At 37.9% G+C, this 19379-nt stretch overlaps 1 protein-coding gene across 1 annotated transcript in view; it reads right to left on the reverse strand.

Annotated features, from left to right (window-relative positions):
• SVEP1 (sushi, von Willebrand factor type A, EGF and pentraxin domain containing 1) overlaps positions 1-19379 on the reverse strand; it is a 157716-nt gene that overhangs the window by 39783 nt on the left and 98554 nt on the right. Inside the window, exons 23-32 of the mRNA XM_069476671.1 lie at positions 18040-18153; positions 17111-17312; positions 14278-14435; positions 13248-13449; positions 10937-11112; positions 5035-5159; positions 3973-4096; positions 3093-3263; positions 1943-2116; positions 1410-1529 (exon numbers count right to left, since the gene is read on the reverse strand). Of these exons, the coding sequence (XP_069332772.1) occupies positions 1410-1529; positions 1943-2116; positions 3093-3263; positions 3973-4096; positions 5035-5159; positions 10937-11112; positions 13248-13449; positions 14278-14435; positions 17111-17312; positions 18040-18153 (1566 nt within the window). The remainder of the gene's footprint in view (positions 1-1409; positions 1530-1942; positions 2117-3092; positions 3264-3972; positions 4097-5034; positions 5160-10936; positions 11113-13247; positions 13450-14277; positions 14436-17110; positions 17313-18039; positions 18154-19379) is intronic.

Raw genomic sequence — 19379 nt, forward strand, 5'->3', positions numbered from 1 at the left:
AATACATAAAATTTATCTGACCCAAAAGGTTGCTGTTCATTGGGGAAGTACTTGTGATGCCTGAGCGTGTCTTAGAAGGGCTTTGGCCCTTCTCATCTACCCCCAACCTCATACTCATTTTTTAAGAGCAATTGACTTGGTCTCAAGCTGGTGTAAGGGCTGCACAAAGCAGATTCCAGGGTAGTTCCCAGCCACCCTTTCCAAATAGACTGTGGGCCCCTCCTAGGTACAAATTTGGGGTCAGTCACCACTGCTGGGAAGGCAAAAATGTTAAAGCAAGATTTGGGGCTAATGTTGAGCAACACGAGTGAATACAATACTTGAATTCTTTTTTTTTTTTTTTTTTTTTTTTGAGACAGAGTCTCACTCTGTTGCCCAGGCTAGAGTGCCATGGCATCAGCCTAGCTCACAGCAACCTCAAACTCCTGGGCTCAAGTCATCCTTCTGTCTCAGCCTCCTGAGTAGCTGGGACTACAGGCATGCACAACCATGCCTGGCTGTTTTTCTATATATTTTAATTGTTTGGCTAATTTCTTTCTATTTTTAGTAGAGACAGGGTCTCGCTCTTGCTCAGGCTGGTCTCGAACTCCTGAGCTCAAATGATCCACCTGCCTCAGCCTCCCAGAGTTCTAGGATTACAGGCATGAGCCAATGCACCCGGCCCAAAACTATGCTTTTTGAATCCATCATAAACTCTTACCATTCTCACATGTGCATCTCTGCTAATGTAAGTACATTATTTATCTTATATTTCAATAATAAATTACAACATGTGCATACAATTTGAACTCAAATTTAGAATATCTAAACTCCTGGGACTTTTCTCTCTGTCCCAAATTGCAGCACTTTACTTTGGGGACCAACAGCCAGATGATTTGGTTCACTATTTTAAATTCCCCTTTACTTTCTATCTTAATGTTTTTTTGTAGTTACTCGTCACAATAAATGTATAAAGACATCAGTGGGTTGAGAGGTGCACCAGTATTATCTAAGTTATTACAAAATATAGAGATGTGATAAGGCAAGATATCTATTTTTTCAATGATGTGATTTTACATCAATGAGGCAGAGGAAAGATATTGATAGTGAAGATGTGATAAAGCACATTCTTTGCTCTGAGGCAGAGGCCACTGATTATATTTCTAAATCCACCCTATTATTCTCATACTATACAGGCATTTTTCAACATTCTGGCAGTATAGTTAGCTCTGAGTTTTGTTTTTCAGAAATTAGGAAGTTGGAGAGGCACAATGCTACTTTAAAGCCTCCTTAGTTGTCACTTATGTGTCTTTTATAACCTTTTAATCTTTTCCACCTAGCTGCACGTCCTTTGAAAATAACACAATTAAAATATATGTTTGAATAAAGAAATTGAAATCGGAATTTCCATTTATACATATTTCAGTTACCTGCACAGTGTTTACCATCTCCTGTGTATGGTGGGATACACGTGCATATGTAGGATCCATTTGTATTCAGGCAAGATGCATGTTCACTGCAGTCTGATCCAACTGCACACTCGTCGACATCTAAAATGAAGACAGCTTACAAATATTAAGTGGATTCATTTTTCTTATATATCAAACATCTGCTTTTACTTTTAAATCATTACATATCACAATGCGTAACACATTCTATAAAATGTAAATATGATCATAATCACACTGCAGATATACAATAAAAGCTATTATTTCCCTAGTTTATAGGTGGGCATGAAGAAGAACAGAGATAGATAAATGCAGTCTTAATATTGAGCCTGGTAAAAATTTAAAACATTTTTGGCACTTCTATGTACAGCTGCTTTGTCACTATGGCTTGCCCAGAGCTTACTGAGAGGAGATGAAGTTAACGAAAGAACGCCCAAGAGTCTCAGGAATTTGGGATGAGTGTCTTCTATAGAGATAGAATAAACCCACATAGGAATTGCCAATATTTCTCTCACCAAGGCATGATGGTGAAATGCCATTCCAGCTCCCATTGTCTGTACAGAACATCCTTGAATCACCCAACAAATAGTAGCCGTTGTTGCACTGGTAGGTTACTGTGCTGCCAGCATGGAAGTCCTCAGCTGAATAAAAGCCATTCTCCAGAGGAGGTGGCACCCCACAGCTGATCCCTGTGAGGTGACCAGGAAGAATACAACTACATTAGGAGCAAAATATTCAAAGGGCATTTTATTTATATTAAACTAACAGTTCAGTTAAACATTAATTTTTTATTGAATGCAGAGTGCTCCACAGGTGGTAGCAGCCTGAACCCTCAGTGCCTAGCACACTGTCTGGCTCATAGTAGGTGTGCAGTTCAACCATTCAAAAACCATTTATGGAAGTCTTACTACCTGGTGAGACGCTGTCCGAGGTGCTGGAGTTACACACATGAACCAAACAGGCAAAATCCCTGCCTTGTGGCGCTAATTATCTAGTGGGGCAGATGGTCAAAAAACATAGGAATACATGGCAGGTGGTAAAAGGGGCTATTCCCTATCTAAAATAACAGTCTTGCTCCACCCAACTGCTTCACTTTGTATTTCCCTACTCTGCTTTATTTTCCTTCATAGCCTTTACTTCTAGCCCTTACCTTTATTATTTACTATAAATAAATTATATTATGTTTACTTATTTATCTTTCTGTCTCTCCTACTAGAATGTAAATTCCACAAAACAGTGACTTCCCTTCCCCCCAGCTGCTGTATCTCCAGAACTTAAATCAGTACCTAGCACATAGTAGGTACTTTAAAAAATTATTGAATAAATGAATGCATAGATGCACTCAACTCAAGAAGTCTTTTCCTGTTTTCCCACCCAGCAATGACCCATCTGCTTCTGGGCCTCTACCTACAGAGTGTGTGTCTCCCTTATTCAGCTCCTGGCACCACCTTGGGTGCATGTGCAAATGATCTCTTTGGATCTGCATCACCCACCTACCTCATGATGCCTAGCACAGTTCATTACACAAAGAAAAGATTCCAGGAATGTTTGCTATTATTTGCTACTGTGAAGGATTTAGCTTTTGTCTAGCACTCCTCAAAAGTGTTCTTATGATACCAATATTTTTTAAGAACCCCTGAAATGACTTCAACAAAGACGACTCACGTTCACAGTGAGGGAGTGGTTGTGTCCACTGTCCTTGATTCAGACAGTACTGCACGGGGTTCCCGACCATCTGGAAGCCTGGATCACAGAACAGACTGACTTTGGAGCCTGGCTTTAAATCCACTGATGCAGTTCGCAAATGAGGTACTGATCCGTCCAAAGGTGGGCAATCTGAGGGCAAAGAACGCAGGCACAGAGCTTGTAAGCAGCATAGCGGCAGCATCACCAAGCCAACAGTCTCAAATCATTATTTGTCCTGGTATTTAAGAGCTCCTCTATTGACTAGAAAAAACTCTTAGTCAACAACAACTCTGACTCTTTCAACAGAAGTCTGTTGAATATTTTTTGAAATGATATTTTAGGAATATGAATAAATGTTCTTATAAACTATCAAAAGCCACGAATTCTGGGATATTTTAACAAACCTGTTTAAATGTGTTTAATTTTATGATTACTCAGAGTTTGGCAATTTAGCGTGTGGATTGCAACATCCATTGCTTTTCTCCCTGTGCTACCTAATTCTAGACGGCTTCAAGGAAGTATAGAACCAAAAGGGTACCCCATCTCAAACAGGAGCATAGGATGTTGGTGGGCATTTTAAAAAATAACCTTATCCCTCCTCTCACTTATCTTCCTAATCATATTTTGCCTTTGTCCAAATTTCCTCCACAATAATACTCTGTTATAGAGAATGTATTTTAGCATTAAACAATAACAAATCCTCTGGGTGAAGGTAGGGCAAACATGAATTAACAGTCAAAGAGTAGATTGACCAGCACACACGATTTGACCAACAGAGAATTTTGACTTGTATCCTTTTGCTAGAAGGACCCAGGGTAATCAAGAGGTGGTGGGGTCTATGGAAGACGGGAATTCTCACCAGAACAGAATATACTCTTGGAATCGATCTTCACTTTCCCCACAATTCCCGTCAAGAAATCAGGCCAGGCTAACACATTTCCTCTACTGAGTTCCTCTGGGCAGGAGGTAGCCAGTGATTTCACCTGAAAGTTTAAAAGCATATGTTTAGATAAGCCTTACTGGTTCCACTAAGGTGGAGTTATCACATGTTACTTTAGACCTACTGAAAACATTCACAGATTTTTTGGAGGTAGATAGGTAGAAACAGGCTTTTGCCCAGTATAGCTTTGGGGGCAATAGAAAATTCTCTTCCCTCTACTTCTCTCCCACACCTGTCATTCCCTCTCCCAAATATTTGTCCCACGAGACTCATTGTTGCCTGAAATTTTGAAATCCTACACATAGAATTTCTTGTCTAAAGCTTTGCAGTTTGTTAAGGGGTTGTGGAGGCTCCCTTCTCCATTCTATGTCTTTGACCCCTGACAGAGCATTGAGGAAACTGAGGCTTAGAGAAGTTCTGCTATTGTAATAATGACAGTGTACATTTATCAAGCCCTTACTATGGACCAAACAAATACCATGAATATATATGTAGTATTTTGTTCAATCCTGTAAAAACTCTGCTGGTTTATAGACAAGAACATTGAAACTTAGAGAGATGGAGTGACATGTTAAAAATCATCACAGCAAGTTTGCAGTAAAACTGGGATTTGAACCCCAGCTGTTTGCCTCTGGGTTGGCTTTAACCACTAGCTCATCTGTTGCTTTCTATGGATGATTTTGTGCCAGTTTTAAGTTTCTTTATGATTTTTCCAGCTCTGAAATTACAAGATTTTACAAAATAATCATTTTCAATAAAATTTAAGAACATCACCAAGGAACTAAAAATGGTGTTCATTGAAAATTACTGTACGTAACTTCTGCCTAACTTGGTCTACGGCCACAGCATCAAAGGACATTGCTGATAGATTCTGATAACCAAGAGCTTACAATATGATAAGTCATCATTAGGCTGTTCCCATTTGTGCTAGGTTTATACCTTTGCATGTCATTACTGTCATACACTGAAAATGGAATTGACCTGCTGTGGAGACAGGACATAGTCCCAGAGGTTGAGTTGGCTTATGGAGCCCACAAAAGACTCTGCTGGGCTGAATCCCTCTCCTTTTATGTCTTGCTCTTGCCCCAGAACTAATGCACCACCACCTAAAGAAAGAAAAAGAGAGAAAAAAGGAGGAAAACTGGCCTTATGATCTGTTATTCCTAAAATGCCAACTTAATGAAAGCATGGCCAATATAAATAAATAAAAGAAAATTACTGAAAAGCTCAATTCTGTAAACTTACTGCATGTTTTATCAATAAGAACAAATTCAATGCGTCTATAGCAACTTAAAAATAGGATTTAGAATATTATATTGGATTTATAAATATGAAACTATAAAACCTATGTATAATACATATATGTATATAATATTTTATGTTGACAAAAATAGGTAAGTCATTTTTTGCTTATTTTCTTCTAGGAAATTACCCTCCATGGAAGTGGCTGCTCTTTATTGTTCTTCTTTCCCAGGCTACAATGCTATAATCTGTATCACCAAATCCAGGGAGCCTTTTAAAGTCACTAGTGGTCTCCTAATTGCTAAATCCAATGGAGACTTCATTATTCTTCTCTGTGACTTCTTTGTATTCATTCTATTAAGCTGTCCTTCCTGGGTGTGCTGTGTTTGCACTGTCAAACCTATATTCCACCCTTTTCTACTCTGCTCTATGACCCCAAGGTTGTCCCCTGTGAGCTGTACCTCCTGGGTTTCTTGTTCTCTGGACTCTGTTTGTGTCGGGCCAATGGAAGGACCAGCAGGAGACAGGAAAGTGGGATGAGAGAAAAGTTTAACCTCCTGGATCCCATCCTGTCGGGCAACCAACCAGCTGGGAGTGGCTGCTTCTGTCTTATCTGATGACATTGCTCCTGTTGGGCGATTTCTCTCCATCACTACCGGTTTGCTATTATTCTGGCAACAACTCCTACCTCTTGTCACTTCAGGCCCACCTTTTGCAACTTTCCATTGTTCCTAGTCATGTGTGTTTTATTATCATATTTTGGTTCTCTTAACCATGCCCACACCTTTGAAAATAGCCCTCCGTTAAACTCGCCTTAGTTGCCCCTTTTCTATGTTGTCTGTTTCCTGCCAGGAGCCTGACTTGGTTATACCTGGTTTCCATCAGAGCATCAGAGCATTGTCTCTGAAACTATCTGCTCATTCTCAGCCTCCCTTCTCTGCCTGCCTCTGAGAAGCTGGTCTCAGGATTCCACCTGTGACTTTCTCTCTTTTTCCTTCCACTCCTTTTCCTATTTTATCTCACTTGCCTGTCAATCAATGTCTGTATATCCCTCTTGCATGATTTCCCAACCTACATGTTTTTAAAATAAAATTAATAATTTAAAAATTAATACATACACAGAAGAAAATTAAAAATAAATGATAAAGAATTCCTTTTATCCAGGAATAAGCATTTAATAGTTTTATATATTTCCTTCCAATTTTATATTTTTATATTTTTTTTTAGTATATGTGGATGGGTGTATGAGGTATTTAAAAACATGTAACTCAAGCTCATACTATATAGGATGTTTGAATCTTGCTTTTCTTCTTGAAAATGTTATCATTTCATGAGATTTAATAACTATGTTATTTTACCATGAATGCACAACAAATAATTTTCTTAATTAAGTAATTAATTAAATAGCCCCTTATTACTGGATATTGGAGTTGCTTCCAAGTTTGGTAATAAAATAATACTGAGAAAAGCATATTGAGATATAAACATTTGTTCAGATCATTGATTATTTCCTTGAGATTGATTCCTGGTAGTTGAATTGATGGTTGTATGTAGAGTATACCTAAGGCTTTTGATGCAAATTTCTAAATTGCTTTTCAGAAACGTTGTATCAATTTCCATACCTGCCAGCACTCTATACAAATGTCCACCATGCGGAATCTTTGCCAGTTGTATTCTATCACTAAAAACAACTTTGCCAATTTGATATAAAGCAGTATCAGACCTATATTTTTAGCTGCACGTATTTCAGTGACTAGAAATTCAACAGAGACCTCAAACTCAATATATCTAAAACTAAATACAGACTCTTTTCCCTTCCCACTGACAATTTTTCCCAGAGTTCTTAACTTAGCTAACAGACTCTTAAATAATCCTGGCCACTCAAACTGAAGCCAGTCAGTCACTGCTATGGACTGAATTGTATCCTCCCCCAAATTCATATGTTGAAGCCCTAACCTCTGCTGTGACGGTATTTGGAGATGGGGCCTTTGGGAGGTAATTAGGTTTAGATGAGATCATGAAGGTGGGGCCCTCATGATGAGATTAGGGCCCTTATAAAAAGAGACACCAGACAGCCTGCTCTCTCTCTTTCTCCCCCTGGCACGTGAGGACACAGTGAGAAGGTAGCTGTCTACAAGCTAGGAAGAGAGCCCTCACCAGAAACCAACCACACTGGCACCCTGATCTCAGATTTCCAGCCTCCCAGAACTATGAAAAGATTAATTTCTGTTATTTAAGTTGTCCTAGTTTATGATTATTTTTTATGGCAAAAGACTAAAACAGCCACTAAGGTTGTCACTTGGAGCTCTGCAATATTTATTGTCTCTAATTCACCCTAGCCACCCTACTGTTGTGGTCAGCCAACCATCTGCTTATGTGGAGATGTTAGGTGAAGAGTTTTCTGGTTTTATTTTCCTGTTCCTTCAATCTACTTTTCACTCTTCCATCAGGGCTTATTTTTTTAAAGATATAAATGCTTCTTTTTTTTTTTTTTACCATAAAAGAAATATATTAATATGTCCATTATGAAAATATCATGAAAGAAAGAAGAAAATTAAAATCATCTGTAATCTCACCACCCCAATAAGACATAGTTGAACACAAGAACACACTAAATAAACACAAAAAGAAACCACTACCCTACTTTACCTGATTAATACCACTTCCTGTGGAGATATCTGTGATGTCTCCTAAATTACTGAAGGAGAAAGTGAGCATTCCTTGAGGGGACGTAAACGAGTTCATTACAGCCCATCACCAGATTATATTTTAGCTTCTTTTTCCATCATATGTTCCTTTTTTTCTCTGCCAATACCCTGTGCCACAGCTATAGGGAAATGCCAACCATTCCTCTTCACACAAAACTCACTCATGGCTCTCTGCCTCTGCCCGCAGAGCTCCTTCTGTCTGAGATGCCTTTCTCCATTCTTCTACCTCATCCTTCAAGACGCAGCCTACTTAGAGTCAGCAGATGTTTCTGAAGCTGCTAATGATGGGTTGTCTATAATATCAGGAACAGGACTTATGCAGATGAAAAAAAAAAAAGAGCTAAAACTTTGTCTGCCTTTGGGAGATTATAATTCTAAGGGAAAATATGTACATCCATACTTTCCAATATATTGTGGTTAATGCAGCAATAGAGGTGTTCAGGGCGATAGAAGAACTAAAAGAAAAAGCTCCACTGAGAAAGGGATGGGATCAGGAAAGGCGTTCAGATGCTGATCTTGATGATTACAAGTTAATCTCATGCAGAAGGAAGATAGGAAGAGTTTCTAGGCAAAGGAGCGAGTAAAATGCAAGAAATAATTAAATAACATGGTGTGTATGGTAGATACTTAAGGTGTCCATCCATACCCCCTGGGTCCCCTTCAACACTCTGTGAGCTTTGTTTTCTAATGGCTCCATACCTGCTCCATTTGTGTACATGTATCAGTATACTAATCCAAGTACAAAAGGCAGAAGGCCCCATGGAAAGGGTACAACCATAAGTTACAGGAGTTAGGCTCTAGAAATGCAATTTGAGAGGATCTTTTTAACTCTTCTGGGCCTCTCTGATTCCTCACTTCTAAAATGGTAATAACTACTCTCTATTAGATTCACATGATCATTGTAACAAAAACATTGAATAAATTTATGTAAAAGTATTATTTGTTTTAAAAGGTCAATTAGGCATACATGGTGTTTTGGTTTTTGTACTGGCTTCTTGTTCAAGTATATTTTACAAAGAGGCAAAGGACGATAGAACAAGGCATTTTACATTTATTGATAGTTATTTCAACAAAATCACCCTGTTAGATATTGCCCTAATATGAATTTCCCAATACTCCCGTTTTACAACAACTTGTCTAATGTTTCCAGTTTGTCTCTGTTTCTCTTTCCCTCTCCTCCAAATTAATATCCCTAATCCATTTCTTTACAAGTCATTCTCGCTACCTAAATCTCCTAAGCCACCTGAGCTGCTTTCTCTCCTCTCTCCTCACAACAAAATGCATGTATGTGTCCCTGAGTCCCTGATTCTAAGGAAGGAAGAACTGTTTCTCTATTGTTGTCCTTCCCAGGGGAAGCATAATGAATGCTTCTTACTGTTCTGCTATTAACTCACAGCGACGCCCCTTCACTGGGGTATCCCTTTGTCCTTTGGTTAGAGACATCTTTGTTGTTTAGGGATTTTCACATGTGCCTTATTACTTCATTCATTCAGGAACTGCCTGAGCTGCCCTTCCCTCCATCTACCCCAGCCATCTAAAACCTGCCGGTGATTTCCTATTGATTTTAGGGTGAAAACCTCAATCCTTAAGCTGCCCTACAAGGCTTTATGTGATTTGGCCATGACTTCCCTCTTTGCTATACAACCTGTATTCCCTCATTCACTCTGTCAGCTTCCATTCCAGATGCATCAGTCTTCTTTTAGCTCTTTTAAGAAAGCCCAGCCCCCTTCATTGGTTAGTGCCTGATCATTTTTGAGAATTCAGCGAGGACATCTCTCCAAGCCTTCACTGACTCTTCATTCTACATCAGCTCCTTGCTTACAGGCATAGAATGATGTTCTGTTCCTTCATAGTGCTTACTTCTGTTTGAAATTACACAGTATTTAATACTATTATGGGGTTAATATCTCATACCCCCACCACACCAAAAGTTTCCAGAGAGCAGGGACCACATGATTTTTGCTGACCATTGGGGTACCAGTGCCTTGCATAAGCGCCTGAGCCACCTAGTGGGTACTCAGGATGTATTCTTTAAATTCACAAATAAATCAACATCAGTTTGATCCCCATGGATCTTCTTAGTATTTAAAGTAAAACAATGCATGGATAATAATTTCTAACAAATAAAATAAGATCTGATTTGAAATTTTGCAAAGGTAATCTTATCACATTTTTATGAAGATTACTATTTTCTGTACTATATTTATTATTAATAGTATGTTTATCTTAGTTTCATACAACTTGCTGACAGAATATATTAGTCAATTTCTAATACTTTAATTCATTTTTGTCTGTTATTTTATCCAGGCACCATTTTTAAATTTCTGAAACAAATGAGGAAAGTGAAAAATAATTTGTGATATACTCATACTTCTATAGATGTATCTAGATAGTGCAAACTTATTGCTGTGTACAATGTTAGGAATCCTGGATCACCAAATAATTTTGCATTTCTTCAAACTAAAACTCTCCAAATATTTGTTAAAAAGTACTATTGGAAGACAAGTTGAGTTCTGCTTGAAAAGGAGCACAAAAGGTGGATAGCTATTAGCGGTAGTCCAGCGTGTATATTGATCACAAAACAAAACAAAACAAAACAAAACAAAAATCTCTAAAACAAATAAACAAAAAACACCAGCAATTAATCTCCCCATTGGAAGGCAGTTTAGCAAGCACCTGTTAGTTCACCATGCTTCTTGGCAGTCCTAATACAGATCCTCAAAGGCATTTCTTATACAGAGAGTCACACAGCTCACTTAGGAAAAAGCTTCCAATAACTTGTAGTCAGGGTAACCAGGGGGTAGTAAATCAGAGAGAAAACTGTTCATCTTTGTTCAAAACCGAGGACAACAAAGCTAGCAAACTTTGATGTTCATTTAAACACCACCTCCTCTGGAGTCTAACAGAATTATATCTATTTTGCTAAGACATACCAGGTATGGCCGAACCAACAGAGAGGCCAACACCACCGTCAGATAATTTTCCATCAATATAGACTTTCCAGGCTCCATTGGTACTTGTCCAAGTGATTGCAATATGATGCCAACTGCCGTCATTCACTGCGGGACAGTCTGTTATCTTTTCCTTGCCATTCACATAAAGAACCCAGCTGTGGAGAGAAACATTCCAGAGAATATAGTCATTAGTCATATGTTGCAATCCTTTCTGTGGGGCATGTTACTATTTTTCTTCTTCTTCTTCTTTTTTTTTTTTTTTTAGTGGGTAAAGTACTTTGTATAAACCTGTTACTCTTTTTTCTCCATTTGGTCACATTTCATAGAAACAGATTTGATTTACCAATTACACTTTGCTGTAGCTCACTGAAAATTGGTCTGTGTTCCTTAAGCACTGATGGAGTAAGAAAAAGTCTTAGGATGAGCCAAGAGAAGTTGCTCCCATTTGAGACAACTCACCAAATGGCTGTTTTGGAGACAGTGAATCAAGAATGGAAGTGAGAGCTGTGTAAATGCCAGACTGGCCTCTTCCCTCTAGAATGTAAGTTTCCTAAGACCAAGAACAAACTTCAGATGCCTCATAAAAGTAAGTCTGTCTCATGGTTGCTGCTACGGTCTGAATATTTGTGTCCTCTCAAAATTCATATGTTGAAACATAATGACTAATGTGATTAGGAGGTGGGGTCTTTGGGAGGTAATTAGGTCATGAGGTAGAGCCCTCATTAAGAGGCCTGAAATAGACCACTTGCCCCTTCACCCTGTGAGGACACAGCAAGAAGGGGCCATCTATGAACCAGAAAGTGTGCCCTTACCAGACACCAAATCTGCTGGCACCTTGATCTTGGACTTCTCAGCCTCTAGAACTTTGAGAAACACGTTTGTTGTTTATAAGCCATTTACTCTAGGCTATTAGCCTGAACGGACTAAGAGAGTTGCCAAACCAGTCAGATGGCAGGCAAAGTTTATTGATCCAAAGAAAAGAATATTTGGAACTAAACAACGATCACCAACCAAAAGAGGTTTCCAACAACCATGTCACTTAGGGAATTAAAGATCATAAGCAGTTTAAACTGGAAAAATCTTCAAAAGCAAATAGAGAAAACAAGAAATGATTAGGGAAAGTTAATAAGGAAGATAAAAATTCATTGAATGTTTCTCCTAGCATCTTCTCAGACCCTATTCAAAGACGTTTATGAAAAAATATTTTTGTAATATTAATTGTTGCCTTTCTGCCTTTTCCCTTGTTTCTCTGCTTATTAAAGGAGGCAACAGAGTCTATCTTTATATATATTTTGCCTCAAGAGAGGGTTTTTGCAAACTTCTTGGATTTTTTTTTTTTCTGAAAGCTCAAGTCCTCTAAGAGGAACAGTGTTGGAGGATGCGGAGATTTCCAACAGAATACGGAGATTCCTTTGGATTGATGTGAGGAAAGAGAGCTCAGTGGGTTTCTGACACCTGCAACCTGCTTACTAGTCAGCCAACAATTTGGGTGGATTTGAGAAGAAAAAGCCTTGTGGTGCATCACAGAATCTATCCAGATCAAAGGTACAAACTTGAAGCCTTGCCAAGTACTCCACATGTGGAAAAAAGCAGTGATCTTGACAGGAGCAAAGAGGCCAAGTCAGTGGACAGCTGAGTGATAAGTAGTGTGGACAAGTTGACCAATGGTGGAAGTCCTGCCCACATTTGTGGCTCTTTAGCAAAACTCTGGGTATAACTGAGGCTGGCTCTTCTGACAGCCCAAAGGGATGGAACCCTGGAGTTGGAATTAATTAATCCTAAAGAAATAAAGCAGTGTCATCTTTCACACTGAGCTTGCAGACTAACTCATACTCAATATACATGTCTCCCATGGGTTAATAATGTCACCAAAATAAACTTTAGATGTCCTGCTAAAAAGAAAGAGCATCAGTCTTAGAGTCAGAGTTTGATACTTAGCCCTGCCACTTCCAGGGTGTGAGATTTTGGGCAAATCATTTAGACTTTCTGAAACTTCATTTCACTATCTATGAAACGTGCACTAGCTCCTCAGGTCATCGTGAAGATGAAATGAAGTAACACATATGGAAATACCTAGTAAACAGTAACACACAATACAGATATGAAGTATTATCCCTAAAAGTTTGCCTTCTTACAGAACTCGTCCGGATGCTCTATTTGATTACTGTGACCCTGCTGCTCTGTTGCGGCACCTGACACTCCTACTCCCCCAGCCCCCAGCCTCAGTGTCAGTTCTAACTTGGTGCCAAGATACGGTCCTCAGCACAGCCTTCCTGACACTTCTGCTTACCCATTATAATCAGTCAGGAGGAAGGTATTATCGCTGCCATTTTCCAGTGCATAGGAGATTGGTGTTCCATAGTTGGTGATGTCAGAGGATTTCATCCAGAACGTGCAGGTCACAGCATGGAGAGATGGAAGCACACCATCTAGCATGACGTAACCATAGATGCCATAAACTTCAAAATCCAGGTTAAAACCCGTAGACTGTTCTGCAATGAGTAAGAAAAGTATGTAGACCATGGCACTTCCAAGGTGTTTCCAGTTGTTTAAGGTAAACAGTAGATAAGCAGTACTATTGTCAAAGAAGCTCATTTCAGTGAATGCCATTATCTGAGAAGCAGTTTCAAAATTAAACACATATTATTTATAGAATACATGGAAGATTCTTTTGAATAAAATAATCAGTGAGTATATAAGATAGGAAAAGCACTCAATAGTGAGAGGAAGCAGAGAAATATGGAGTAATTGGAAGGAGATGTGGAATTGGAATGTTATTAGAGCTGGAGATACTAAAGCATGTCTGTATGCTGATGAGAATGACGCAGTAGAGAGGAAGTAATTGACGTCATAGGAAAGAAGAAGGGGCTGCAAGGGCAACACCCTGCCCTCCCTCGAGGCTCTATTCCCTATTTCATGAGCAATTCAGCTCTGCCCCAAACCTGCATAGTCCATTCAATATAGCAAAAGTCCTACAGCTCCAGTCTCCTGAGAAAACAGTTGAGCATTGATCTATTGATTGTCAAACATGTCCATGACTCTCACCACCTAAGTCAAGGGGCTTATCAAAGTGTCCTTTCTAAACATGTAGAATGTGAAGACATCTGCTAAATTCAGTTTTCTTTATTTCCCCCTTAGCTTCAATTTTCTCATCTGTGCTATTGAGGATCACAAAACCTAGTTTATTGGATGGCTGTGAAGATTAAATGAGTACAAGGTACTTAGCACAGTTTTTGGCATGCAGGCAGTGCTTGCTTCAGGTAAAATTGATATTGCTATTACATTATTATTTTTAGTATTGCTATTGAGTTGATATGTACCTGTTTCACACCTGCTGCCTGAAAATCCTGGCCGACATTTACAACTGTATGAGTTTAATTCATCTACACAGGTGGCCTGATTTCTACATGGGTTAGACTGACATTCATTGATGTTCAATTCACAGTGTGACCCTGTGAAGCCTGCTGCACAATGGCATCTGAAAGAAAACAAAACGTTGTAACATTAGAACAGTTGCAGAAAGGGATTAGAGGAAGTCTCCCATTTATGATAACTTTGTCTCAAAAGACTTTGAAAACTGAAATGGTGAAAGATATTTTCCACATCAAAACAGTGCTTTAAGGGTTAGTTACTTTTTCTAGTTCATCAGATTAAACCTAGGTAAGACAACATGTAGTGTTATGGTAGCAAAAATAGAAAGTAGTTCTGGTCCAGGTGAAATATTATTCACACACTGTGGTTTCTCTTCTCACAGAAGTTCTTAGAAAAATATGAAAAGCTCAGTGCTGTTCTGAAGGCTTTTATATATTAAGGCAATTTTTATAACAATGAGGTAATACTAGTATTATTCCCATTTTACAAATAAGTTAAACTGTGATTCAAAGAAGTTAAGTAATTTGCCCAAGTCCTATTGTTACTAAGTGGTGGAGTAGGATTTTGAATTATATGGCATATCAGGATGCCATACAGTCTCTGTGGTATGCAAGAAACTGTTTAAACTCATCAGAATGGAAAATATACCTGATAATGCCAAATGTTGACAAGGGTGTCATGAAATAGGAAGTCTCATATAGTGAGTGGAACTATAATTTGCAATGGGAGAAACTGAGAGTTTATATTCCCAGAGCCCTGTAGATCCATTTCCCTTTATCTACTCTAGGAGATTATTGCACAAAGCGCACAGGGACCCCTGTAACAAATGTTCAAGGAAGCATGATTCTAAATGTCAATGGAAAGGAGAATGGGAAAATAAACTACAGCACAGTCATATAATGGAATATTAAGCAGCATTTAAGCGAATAAACCAGAGTCAAATGTATCCACATTGATAATACTTGAAAACATAAGTTGGGTGAAGAAAAAAATGAATTGCAAAAGAATATGTATAGTATAATATCACTTATGTAATATGGAACTAAGCCATACTATATACTGTTTACAGAGTCATATATGTAGTAAATTATAAAAACCCAATGAGAAAGATATATACAAACTTCAGGACAATGGTTACCACTGGGGAAGAAGAGGAACGTGTGTATGTGTGTGTGTGCTCACATGCACATGCATGTTGGAGAGAATCCAGTCCTACTTTTAAAATTTATTTCTTTAAAACAAAAATTATAAATCACATATGGCAAAATACTAAGGTTTGATAATCACAGTGTTGAGTGTCTGACTTTTATTATTATTTGTAATTTTCTGTATGACTAAAACATTTTATAATTGAAAAGGACCTGTCCAATAAATGTTAGTTAATATTACATTACTAGCATTTCATATGGAGACCTCTTTGATATTGACCTAACAGTGACTAATATGAATAAATAGTGTTTGGTGGGTTTAAAAGGAAATCTCAGTCTGAATTGGGGGATCATTACTGGGTCTGCGGATTTAAAGGTAAATCTATTTTCACTAGAATTTCACTCACCTTTATCCTCCCATGTTTGATATCATTACAGCACTACCATATCCTCGTCTATGAAATAGGTTTACATTCCTTCTGAATTAGGAGAGTTTACCTTCACTTTTCCTCTAGTTAGGATTTAGACAAATTTGGTATTCATCAATTGTTTTGAACCCTGGGGAGAATTTGGAATTCTTGTTGTTCATCTGGAAATTTCTCATTGCCTATGGTTAGGTGCCATAATATATGCCAGAAAATGTAAAGTCCCCATGAGAAGAAAATGCCACACTGATAAGACCTCATTTCCATAGTGAGAGTAAAAGTCTCATTGGCCGATTAGCCTTCCTATTTCTTCCTGGTAGTGCTGTGGCTGGCTGTGTTGTGGGAGGTTGGTAACGTAAGGGGGCTGAACCAGAAGGGGACTGAGAAATGTGGCAATTGGGGTAGACTTCCTTCCTTTTAACTCTTGTAAACTCATAGAACCAGCAGCATGTTAAGGGCAATAAAGTTTCCTAAGATTCTGCAAGCAAGAGAAACTGGTCTTCTGTACCGCAGAACTACTGCTTTCTGTACTTCCCTGCAAGGAGCAGGGGATGGGACAGGACAGGACAGTCTTCATAATGACAGGAGAGGTTTGGTTTTCAAACTGTATTCTACTGGTACCCTGTGAGCTGCCTCAGGAAGACATAGTCTTTCTTCCCCTCAAACACTATTTTCAGCCACAAAAGCTTAGTTTTTATTATTTATTTATTTTTTTATACTCATGTTAGACTTCTTAACTTAAGGGTTACTAACCTAAAAAAATGTTTGAAAACCATGGGCATAGAATATACATGCGCACTATGATGGTATGATTGCACATCCCACTTTGATTTTACCTAGTGTGAAAACTGCAGCTAAAATAGAAAATATTTTAAAAGATGGTTTTTGTCTACTTGCATTTACTTCTGTGTAATTATATTTCCTTTCATCTTTTATGACTTTCTAAGTATACAATGTTGGTTCCCAAGTCATCAGAATCATTGGGAAACTTAAACTATAACAAGTTGCCTATTTTAAAATTACAGGTTCTACTCCAGGCTTAGTGAAACAGGACCTGAAGTGGTGGGGAGATTCTATCGTAGCCTATCCTTGGGCCAATGTTAGAGAACCGCTGACTTGAGATTGAAGTTATACTGCATAAAGGTAGCAGGATGACTGAAAAGTTTAGAAAATAAACATGATGAAAAGAACCAGACTCAGCCTTTTACCTGAAGCTATTGGCACCATCTTTACACGTAGCTCCATTTTTGCATGGCTGACTGAGACACTCATCTATGTTTTTTTCACACCGGGTACCCAAAAATCCAGGTGGGCATTTGCACAAGAACCCCCCAACCTGGTCTTCACAGACTGCATTATTTAAGCATGGACTTGACTGGCATTCATTGACTTCTGCTTCACAGTGCAGGCCTAGGGAGGGATGAGAAAGAGAAAGAGCCCACATGATTAACTCTCAGAGAAAACTGTGATCAAAGTGTTGAGTTCTGGCAGGATACTGCTGCTAAAGAATCGGCATGGAAGCTGCAGAATCACTGGCCTATCAGATGGGTTTGAGACCCATGCCGTAATGAGCTCTGCTTTTTGTAAGTCATTTTAGGACTCTCTGTTTTTGATACTCTGCTCTTTTTATCTTACTTCTTTCTGACACTAAGCTTACTAATGGATATCTAATTGAGATAATGTGAAAAAATAAGGCTTGTTCAAAACTTTGCTCTGTTTCTTTGACCTTGCCTCTTTCCTTCACCGGCCATGTTCTTTCTTGGACTTCCTCTTTATCAGTTAAGTATATTTTAAAATCACATTAGTTTGTATCCATTCGTAATATAATCTTACATGATTTGTCTCTAGTTCCTTCTTTAAAGTTTGTCTTAATATGCACACGCACGCACACACACACACACACACACACACTGTACATACTATATTTTTCTGAACTGTTTGAGAATACATTGCAGACCTGAGCTCTTTTATCCCAAACACCTCGGCATATATTTCCTCAAAAATGAGGACTTTCTCTTATATAATCATCATACAGTCATAAAATCTGAAAATAACATTAATATATATTAGGAAATGTACTAATGAGTGGTGCTTTACCCGATTTTAAGACAATGTAGAAAGAATGGACACATCTTACCTATATATCCTTTCACACATGTGCAATGGTAGCCAGCCAAGCCATCAACACAAGTGCCTTTATTTAAACAAGGACTGGAGCTACACTCATTTATATTTTCTTCACACAGTTGACCTGAAACAAATCATAGAATCTTTGAGCTGGAGAAACCTGAAAGGACTTTAAGACCAATAGTTTTCAAGCAAGTTGTTCGGGTATAAGAATAGAGCAATTAGAAATTATGGCTAACGTGCTTGTGAAAAATTTTGCTTTTTGCAAAATACATTGAAATAAAATGTTTTCTTTCATTCTGCAAACCACAAAAATTTTCTAGCAAGAAACTTAACATGCATGCAATGGAAAATGAAACCATGAATATCCAACCATATTTTTTTAGTTAAAAAGATAAGTGTGATTTTGTTTAAAAATTTTTCTTATGTTATTTGTTTGCAAGTTATTCACCCTTTGTTTATTCCTTGTACAGTTAAGAGGTAATAGTTACAAAGTTGGCAAAAAATTAGGGGAGAAATATATTGAATAAAGAAAATAACTTATTTCATTATGCAAATTGGGAAAACACAGCTAAATTTCTGTGCAGCTGCCCCATGTTCTGTGTGAACATAATTTGAGACTCACTTATGTAATTCATATTCTTTATTTTACACACCTAGAAACTGAGATTCAGAGAGGTCTGTGACATTATCAAAGATAGGCACAGAAATGAGCCTAGAACCATAGATTTTCAAATTCAAGTACATGTGTACAAAGACTCTTTGGGTTGGAGTGTTTAGGATGCCTAAATTTATAACTCATGAAGTTATCTAACACATATCTAATAATTTACATACCTTTACAACATGAAAATGTGCTAAAAGAAGATTTCACCAATAAAAGTCAGTTTCTGAGAATAGTAACTCTAACATAATACCTGCACTTCTATATAGACCAAATGAGCATGTTTTGTTTTTTACAGTAAATCCACACAATACAATTAATGTCTAGCAAATATCGCAATACATTTAATGTCTAGTAAATACATAATTTTTAATTTAGAAGTTTGGATCTATTTTTCTCATCGTATGTGTTTGCCATGCAGGTCACAAGTTTTTACTAGGATTCAACTTTAGAGGTCATTAACATGACATTTGGATTAAGAAAGAAATGTATGGCAGAGTTGTGTCATTTTCATGCTGTGTGTGGAAGTGCAGTTATATGCATGTATAAACTCAATGTATTTCCCTGTGTGACTGGGGCTACCACCATTGCACAGATTCCAACTAGAGAAAATTAAAGAATTGGTTCAAATGATTACTACTACAAATTATGATGTTAAACATTTTTATTTCTTTATGAAAATTGTT

The sequence above is a fragment of the Eulemur rufifrons genome, chromosome 7 (genome assembly GCF_041146395.1).
Source record: "Eulemur rufifrons isolate Redbay chromosome 7, OSU_ERuf_1, whole genome shotgun sequence".
NCBI lineage: Eukaryota > Metazoa > Chordata > Mammalia > Primates > Lemuridae > Eulemur > Eulemur rufifrons.